The 9,024-nt window shown below is 40.7% G+C and overlaps 1 protein-coding gene across 1 annotated transcript in view; it reads right to left on the reverse strand.

The window, feature by feature from the left end:
- aqr (aquarius intron-binding spliceosomal factor) overlaps window positions 1-7,948 on the reverse strand; it is a 75,188-nt gene extending 67,240 nt beyond the window's left edge. The window contains exons 1-6 of the mRNA XM_048600433.1: window positions 7,806-7,948; window positions 5,396-5,489; window positions 2,216-2,272; window positions 1,768-1,808; window positions 828-863; window positions 605-725 (exon numbers count right to left, since the gene is read on the reverse strand). Of these exons, the coding sequence (XP_048456390.1) occupies window positions 605-725; window positions 828-863; window positions 1,768-1,808; window positions 2,216-2,272; window positions 5,396-5,470 (330 nt within the window). The 5' untranslated portion in view covers window positions 5,471-5,489; window positions 7,806-7,948. The remainder of the gene's footprint in view (window positions 1-604; window positions 726-827; window positions 864-1,767; window positions 1,809-2,215; window positions 2,273-5,395; window positions 5,490-7,805) is intronic.
- Window positions 7,949-9,024: the final 1,076 nt, after the last annotated feature.

Consider the following 9,024-nt stretch of genomic DNA (forward strand, 5'->3'; position numbering starts at 1 on the left):
CTGAACCTTCAACAACAACCAACTCCGCAGTAAAACGCTGAGTAAGCTGGTGAGGCTGTGGGTCACTGCTGCAGAAGGCTGTGGAGGCCAACTCATTGAGTGTTTTTAAGACAGTGATAGATTGGTATTTGATTAATAAGGGGATTAAAGGTCACAGGGAGAAGGCAGGAGGTTGGGGTTGAGAAACATATCAACCACGATTGAATGGCAGGGTAAACTCGCTGGACTGAATGGCCTAATTCTTATTCTGTGCTCCTACATGTTATGGATTCAACGGTTTCTGCCCTTTTAAAAATCTGCTTCTCAAATAACTAAGGAGCGTTCATACAGCAAAAGTTCAGATGCTACTGAAATAAAATTATTTTGACTATTAGACTTAGTGTTTTACTTATTTCTGTGCCTGCGGCGAGGAGTATCACATTGCCACTATTCACAACAAAATAAGCAAAACGTACTTTGGAAATCTGAGATTCAGACTGTGCCCCATCAATTCCTGGTGCTGTCTTCCTGTGGGATGGCCCCAGGCTTCAACACTTCATATGATTTTCATAAAAGATTGGGAAGCAAAACAAAGCTCTACAAAAGATAACTGAGAGCCTCTTACCTCCCAAGCAGGAACATTTTCTCGAAATTTTTCATTCACCATACAGCAAATGGACATCAGGTAAGCATTGCTGGATACTTCAGAAGAATAGTTTGGCCAGAGATAATTCTCCAGATACTGGCTATTAATTTGCAAAGAAAAAGTCAGCCAGCTGCATAATATTCATTAAAATATTGCTTCAAAAATCATTTTTAAATAAATACCAAACAAGTATAAAGATTACCTGAATTCAAGCAGCATAATTTTTCTAATTGCAAATCTGAAAAATTTTTAAAAAATTGCTGTTTGTAAAATTGAATGAATACCACAATAGAAGTGTTACTTGACCCTGCCATCACTATTCAAGCGATGGCTTATAACGTCACAAATTCAAATTGACCAAATATCAAATAAACATTAAACAATAGTAGGTACTTATATAGGCAAGAAAAAAAGTCTCATTTTATTCAAGCACTAAAATGTTAAATGGTGAGCACTAAGTTTTAATTTTGGCATACTTCATTTCTTTTCTTTTGCATGTTAAGAAAAACTAAGTAAAGTGAGTGAGAACTTAATTTACTAAATTTGTAGTTTCTTTCCCTCTTCAAATTCACATAACTATATTGGACTGAAATTCATTCTCTAGTCCAACACTTTATACAGTTTAGTACAAAGTCTTCATTAAAAGTTTATATTCATTTAGAATATAAACCATACGTGTAAATTAGGCCCTTCAAAATACAAAACTAGATTCTAATTAAAGACAAAATAAATATGTTCATTCTGACAGTTGTGCTTGATTATATTGAAAGAGAAAGGATATCTAGTGTCTTTTTTATTAAAAAATGCGGTCAAATGTGCTGCTGCTTGTGGATCTTCTGTACAGTTTGGAACACCTATTCTCCCTTGTCTGTACAACAGCAGTGCAAAATGTATTTCAATTCCTCAAAAACATATATTTTATAGAGGGAATATTCTTAAGATTAGCACTTTACATTGGAAAAACTTTTAGCTACCAAAGTATTGTGCTAGTATAAGACCAATATAATGCCTACCTGATGTCATGCAGAACATTTTTAAAACTCATGGATCGTTTAGTTTAAGTCTGTACATACACTAGAAAGCAAATGCAATATCTTAATATCATATCTTAAAACTGAACCAAATGGAAATTGGTGCCTTACTTTGTCTTTACAATCTCTTTCTGATACACGTCTTCAATGACCTGTTGCAAAGAAAGAAAGCAGTGGAATACATTATGCCAGTATGAGTTAATTTATTTCCAATGCTTCAATATAAAGATTGATTGTTTTTTTGGGTAGGAACAGGGTAAAAATAAAGATTTATTCCATGGTTCAGTTGACAATGATCCAGCTAGTTTACCTTCAGCGTAATGGGAAGGGAACTGCAGGTTTGAGGTTATTTAATCTGCATTAAGAGCTCTAGTAAGAACAATCACTAGCTATCTAAACCTGCAGCGGAGAAATATATTCCCATATCAGAAATTTAAATTTGAGATTTTTCTACTGGCCTTGTAATAATTGTGATAACAAATCAAACATTTTGTTGGTGCTTTCACATTTCAAAAAGTTCCATGCAATGTACATAACTTGAAAACAAAGCATGACTTACCTTAGGTTCAAAAGTCATTTTTTTCTTCACGTGAGGTGCCCAGTACCTATTGGATAGCTGAAAACATATCAATAGATATTGTAAACACTTTCAAAGCAGTGCAAACTCTGAGTAGATCTGTGCAAGTTTAAACCACAACTTTGACTGGATAGACAGAAAACCTATTTTTAACTAGGCATAGCATCCACAGGATAAAAAAACAGATGCACTCTCCATATTCCATTACCATGCCACATTTAATAAGGTCTCAGCCATTTCTCCTGCACAAAATAGTTTACTAATTGTATTTCTAGACAGATTAAACATAAGCAGGAGACTCGATAGTTAAGTACCAACTATAATTTTTTGTCCCACCTATATTAAATGAGCAAATCATATGTCTGCTGAATCCTGCATTAAATTTTAAAAGAAAGAGCATCTACAAGTGGTCAAGGGGTTCTGCAGGTATCACAGATGACAGAACCTGGTACATGTGGTGGAGGTGCCAGTGTTGGACTGGGGTGGACAAGGTTAAAAATCACACGACACCAGGTTATAGTCCAGGTTTACTTGAAAACACTAACTTTCGGAGTTCTACTCCTTCCTCAGGTGTAGCGTGGAAGAGGAGGTATACGGACACAGAAATTATAAGCAGAAAGGTAACAATCCTAAAAATAGCTCACTGACCACCTCCTGTTGAATTTTTAATCATTTCAAAAGGAGACACAGGTTTCTATTGATTAAAATGCAAACCCCAGAATTTCTTTCAAGTCATTGCGCCAAGTGAATTAAAGGTTTTATCAGTGCATACAAGAGGTGACATCTCACGTCAGACATTTCAGGTGAGACACCTTGCTTAGAATCTGTCTGTGTTTTAATCTGGAGCCAGGCTGGCTTTACTTTTTGTGAACAAAATAGAATGTATCTGCAAATACACAAACATCTTGGATGAAATAATTTACCCCATAGATTTATGTGTATGCGCCTGTGCGTGTGAGAGTCTGTGCGCCTGTGCACGTGAGACCGTGCGCCTGTGAGAGACAATGACAGGGTGCGAGCGAGTGAATGTGTGTGAGAGACAGTGGGTGTGTGACAGAGCGTGTGTGAGAGAAAGGGTCTGTGCGAGTGTGTGTGTAAGTGTGTTTATGTGAGAGAGTAGGAGGGTGTGTTAGAGAGAGTATATAGTGTGGTGGGGTCACCTGTAGCACGACATGAACCCAAGATCACGGCTGAGGCCGTCCTCATGGGTACAGAACTTAGTTATCAGCCTCTGCTTGGCGATTTTGCATTGTTACGTATCCCAAAGCCCGCCTTGGGGGATACTTACTTGATGATCGGCGGTTGAACGCCCTTAACTGCTAAAGTGTTCCCCCACTGGGAGGGAGCACCCTGCCTGGTGATTGTTGTGCTGTGTCCATTCATCTGCTGTCGTAGCATCTACACAGTCTCGTCAATGTACCATGCCTCGGGGCATCTTTGCCTGCAGCGTATGAGATAGACAATGTTGGCTGAGTCACTTGAGTATCTGCCGTGGTGGGTGATGTTCCCATGTGTGATGGTAGTGTCCATGTCAATGATCTGACATGTCTTACAGAGGTTGCCATGGCAGGGTTGTAGAGTGTTGTGGTCAATGTTGTCCTGAAGGCTGGGTAATTTGCTGTGAACAATGGTCTGTTAAAGGTTTGGCGTTTATTTAAAGGCGAGAAGTGGAGGCATAGGGAAGATCTTGGCGAGGTGCTCATCGTCATTCATAATGTATTGAAGGTTGTGAAGAACATGGCGTAGTTTCTCCGCTCCCGGGAAGTGCTGGATAACGAAGGGTACCCTATCGGTCATATCCCGTGTGTGTCTTCTGAGGAGAAGATTATGGTTTTTCGCTGTGGCACGTCAGAACAGGTGATTGATGAGTTGAGCATCGTATCCTGCTCTTATGAGGGCATCCTTCAACACCTTCAGGTGTCTGTCTCGTTCCTCTTCATCCGAACACATTCTGTGTATGCATGTCTTGTCCGTAGGGGATGGCTGTTTTAATATGTTTAAGGTGGAAGCTAGAGAAGTGCAGCATCGTGAGGTTATCTGTAGGCTTGTGGTTGAGTATGGTATTGAGGTGTCCATCCCTGGTGGTGATGTGTGTGTCCAAGAATGAGATTGATTCTAACTAGTTGTCCATGGTAAGTCCGATTGTGGGATGAAACTTGTTGATATCGCTATATAGTTGTTTCAGTGATTCCTCGCCATGAGTCCAAAGGAAGAAAATGTCGTCAATGTATCTGGCATATAGCATTGGTTGGAGGTTCTGTGCAGCAAAGAAGTCTTGTTCAAACCTGTGCATGAAAATGTTGGCACCCTGGGGAGCAAATCTGGTTCCCATGGCTGTTCTGTGTGTCTGAATGAAGAACTGGTTGTCGAAGGTGAAGACATTGTGGTCAAGGATGAAGCGGATGAGTTGTAGGATGGTGTCTGGAAATTGGCAGTTGTTGGTATCAAGTACTGATGCTGCTACAGCGATGCTGCTGTCATGGGAGACGCAGAAACGTCCATTGTGATGAGGGGTGTTCCTGATTCGACTGATCCATGGGAGCTGAGTTTTCCGTGACCTTGGGTTCATGCCACACTACAGGTGGCCCAAATACACGAGATACTTTCTCACTCACTCTCACACACACACACTATGGGGCGAAAAATAAAACCAGCCTGACTCCAGAATAAAACACAGACAGATTCTAAGCAAGGCGTCTCACCTAAAATGCACTGTCTGACCTGAGATGCCACCTCTTGGATATATTGTTAAAACCTTTAATTATCTCGGAGCAATGACTTGAAAGAAATTTTGGGATTTGCATTTTAATCAACAGAAACCTGTGTCTCCTTTAGAGCTATTTAAAGATTCAATAGGAGGTGGTCAGCGAGTCATTTTTAAGGTGGTTATCTTTCTGCTTATAAATTTTGTGTTGATATACCTTCTCTTCCACACTACACCTGAGGAAGGGGCAGAGCTTAGAAAGTTAGTGTTTTCAAGTCAACCTGGTGTCGTCTGATTTTTGACACAATCTGGTACAGACATCACACCATCTTTTGCTTGCTTGAAAATAATACAAATGGCAGAAATAAATCTCTAATTAAAAATATCTTTGTACTTTGTAACTGAAAAAAGGCAGGCAGAAATTCTGCTGTGTCATTTGTAAGGTACACGAACCTTACCTGAGTAACATATTCAGCATTTATCTGAGATACAGTGGGTGCCACCATTTTCTTTCCTTGAGACGCAGAATCCATTTTCTAGTTAATCTGCGAGCTGTTTGTGATTCAGAACAGAGAAAATAATTTTGACAATGAGAATTTATTTTGCCTTTCATTTAAGAAAGAACATGCAAAAATAAGAGAATATATACGATTGGCCTACGTTTAAAAAAGTAAAACTCATCTTCCATTTCGGTTTTCAGAGCTTAGGAAATCATCAAGTGCATCAGCATCATTGATACACAAGAAATGGTTACATACTTTTCCCTGGCTGATATAAATTTTATAATATATTGAATTATTGATTCCAAACATACTGAAAACATTTGGAAATGTATCTCAATTCCTTCTTTACTAAAATTAAAAAAGTCCACACTAAATTAATTGAGAAATCAATTTCTGTTTTTTAAAGTATATGCATCCCATGCATTAAGCTAGGCTGACTATTTCTGAGGAAGGGTCACCGGACCCAAAACGTTAACTCTGTTTTTTCCTTCACAAATGCTGCCAGACCTACTGCGCTTTTCCAGCTACTTTGTTTTTTTTCCTGATTTACAGCATCCGCAGTTCTTTCAGTTTTTATTGACGAACTACAGTGTATAGATTATTTCCAATATGTTGCTGAAGATAACTATTGGGAATTTAACAGTGGGCAGATTCCATATTCGCCATAAGACATAGGTGCAGAAGTAGGCTTTTTGGCCCATTCACAACAGTTTAGTACCTACAAGAACACAAAGTGATAAAAAATATTTTAAGGCAAACAACACCAACAGTGAGCAGGTAAGGACTAGAAAAAAAGAAAGACATTGCAGCACACACATTGGAAAATATCTTTAAAGACTAGAAATGCTAAATTGCAGACAGCCACCTTTCTCAAATCATGCAGTGGAAGCAAAACAAAAGCATTTGAACACAAGAAATTTTTAGAAAGCCATGGTCAAAGAATTCTCAGAGCAGCCACAAGACATTCTTTTGAGAGGGGGGTTAATCAGCCGGAGGTCGTGATCCACATTGACACCAATGACATCGGTAGGAAGTGGTGATGTAATCCTGCAGTTAGAATTTGGGGAGCTAAGTAGAACATTAACAATCATCACCTCAAAATTGGTAACCTCTGAACTAGTACTGGTGCAATATGCAAGTACATACAGATATTGGAGGATAAAACAGATAAATGTGGCTGAGTGTGGCATGATGGCTCAGTGGTTAGGACTGCTGCCACACAACACCTGGTACCCGGGTTCACTTCTACCTTCAGGCAACTGCGTGGAGTTTGCACATTCTTCCCATGTCTGCGTGGGTTTCCTCTGGGTGCTCCAGTTTGCTCTCACAGTACAAAGATGTGCAAGTAGGTGGATTGGCCATGGGAGATGCAGGATTAGAGGGATAAGGGCTGAGTCTGGGTTGGATGCTCTTCGGAGAGTTGGTGTGGACTTATTGGATCGAATGATCTGTTTCCATACTGTAGGAGTTCTATGAAAGATGGGGCAGGAGAGAGGGCTCTAGATTCCTGGGATATTGCTACTAGATCTGGGCAGACAGCACCTGTATAAGCCAAACAGGTTGTTTGAACATAGCCAGATGGCATTGCAGTTCCTAGTAGGATGTGTTGTTGGGTAGGGTTGAATTAGTTTTACAGGAATGTGGGAACCAGGAAACAGTATCAGATAGTGTGCACAAAACACTGGAAAAAAAAAGCACTAAATACAGAATTGTAAGTTAATAGCTAGAGGCAGAATAAAGGAGCGATTGAAGCATTCTAAATCAGGGTTAGACATCATGTATATGAATGTACAGAGGTTAATTAATAAGATTGGTGGGTCACAGGCAAAGATTGCCACGTGGATTTATGACATTTTGGCTAGAACCAAGACTTGGTTCAAGGAAGAACAGGATTAGGTGTTAAGTATTATGGGACAAAGGTGTCCAGGAAAGCAGTGGACATTAAGGAGCACAGTTAGTATGAGGGAAACATCACGTGTTTAAGACAGAGGCTAAATGAATATAACTGGGAATTTGGTTCAAAGTGGGAATTTATGGCGAGGGGGACAAGAGATGCTTTAAGGAACTTTTACTGCAAGAAGTCTCTAGAACAAGTGGTGAGTGGGGAATAACAAAAGGTATGGATGTGCCCTGGCTTCTAACCAGGTATCAACTGGAAGTTTAAAATTATCTGTTTGTGGAAACCGTAACACATGCCTAACATCATCTCCCCGCTCCTTCACTCACTGTCACTAAGTCCTCTCTCCAGCTCACTTCTCCTCCCATCCCCTCCATCCCCTTTACGTCCCGCTTCCAGGCCAGTCCCTTCTCCATTCCCTTCCTTCACCCGACTCTCCCCCACCCCCCATCATGCCTCTTCTCTCACCTCGCCCCTTCCTCAATAAGCCCCCGTCTCACACTCTCCCCGATCTTTACTATGAGCTCGACCTCGGGGGGAGTAAGCTCCAAGACAAAGCGGCTCCGCCGAACACACTCGTTCCGTCCCCCAGCTCTCACTCCACTGACACCACTCACTTCCGTTCCGTTTACTTTACCCGTCCCCACCCCCCCGAACAACAATAGCCCGACTCTCAGTTCCGGCCCAGGGCAGGCACCAACTGTCAATGAAAATGCAACACTTCGTCGTCCTTTTCCACAATAATGTGAGCAACGCAGGAAAATAAACGGGGGGCATTAAACATTAGATTTTTAAAAATATTCTATAAGTACCTTAAATTATTAGATCTGAAAGTACTGGAGAAGGGAAATTGGTGTTTCACTGATCCAAGCAAGTAGAGGCAGGACACTTTACTATGAACCCTCCAGGGATACATTCAACTAGAGATTTTAACCTTAAAAGTTAAAGGCATTGGAGCAGAATTTGTCACGTTTTTGCACAATAAAAACCTTCATAGAAAATGTTGCTTTTGTACAGTATCACTTCCTCAGGGAGTGGTTGCAATGTCACAGGCCCGTTATCTGTGCTGAGATAGTAGGAACTGCAGATGCTGGAGAATCTGAGATAACAAGGTGTAGAGCTGGATGAACACAGCAGGCCAAGCAGCATCAGAGGATCTAGACCCTTCTTCAGCAATGAAGGGTCTAGGTCCGAAACGTCAGCCTTCCTGCTCCTCTGATGCTGCTTGGCCTGCTGTGTTCATCCAGCTCTACACCTTGTTATCTCATTATCTGTGCTGGTTTCTTTTGACTGAATTGTAGAAGAACAGCACTGCCCACTCCTGAGGAATTAGCATAGTCTGTGTGGCAGCACTTAGAAGTTTCAGAAGGAGCACTCACACCTCTTAAGTCAGAAAATTGTTGGGTCAAGTTCCATTGCAGAGACAGGGGATGCTGTACTGTTAGAGGTTCATCTTGCAGGTGACACGTTAAGCCAAGATTCCATTTACCCACTAAGGGGTATATGAAAATTCCATGTCACAATTTCAAAGAAGAGTAGGGGTAGTTTTCCTTGGCAGCAATTTCATCTCTTATCAACATTCTAGGTGTGGTCTGACTAGTGCCTTGTATAGTTTCAGCAAGACCTCTTTATTTTTATACTTCATCCCTTTTGAAATAAAGGCCCACATTCCATTTACCTTCCCTCT

The sequence above is a fragment of the Rhincodon typus genome, chromosome 8, assembly GCF_021869965.1.
Source record: "Rhincodon typus isolate 14 chromosome 8, sRhiTyp1.1, whole genome shotgun sequence".
Lineage (NCBI taxonomy): Eukaryota > Metazoa > Chordata > Chondrichthyes > Orectolobiformes > Rhincodontidae > Rhincodon > Rhincodon typus.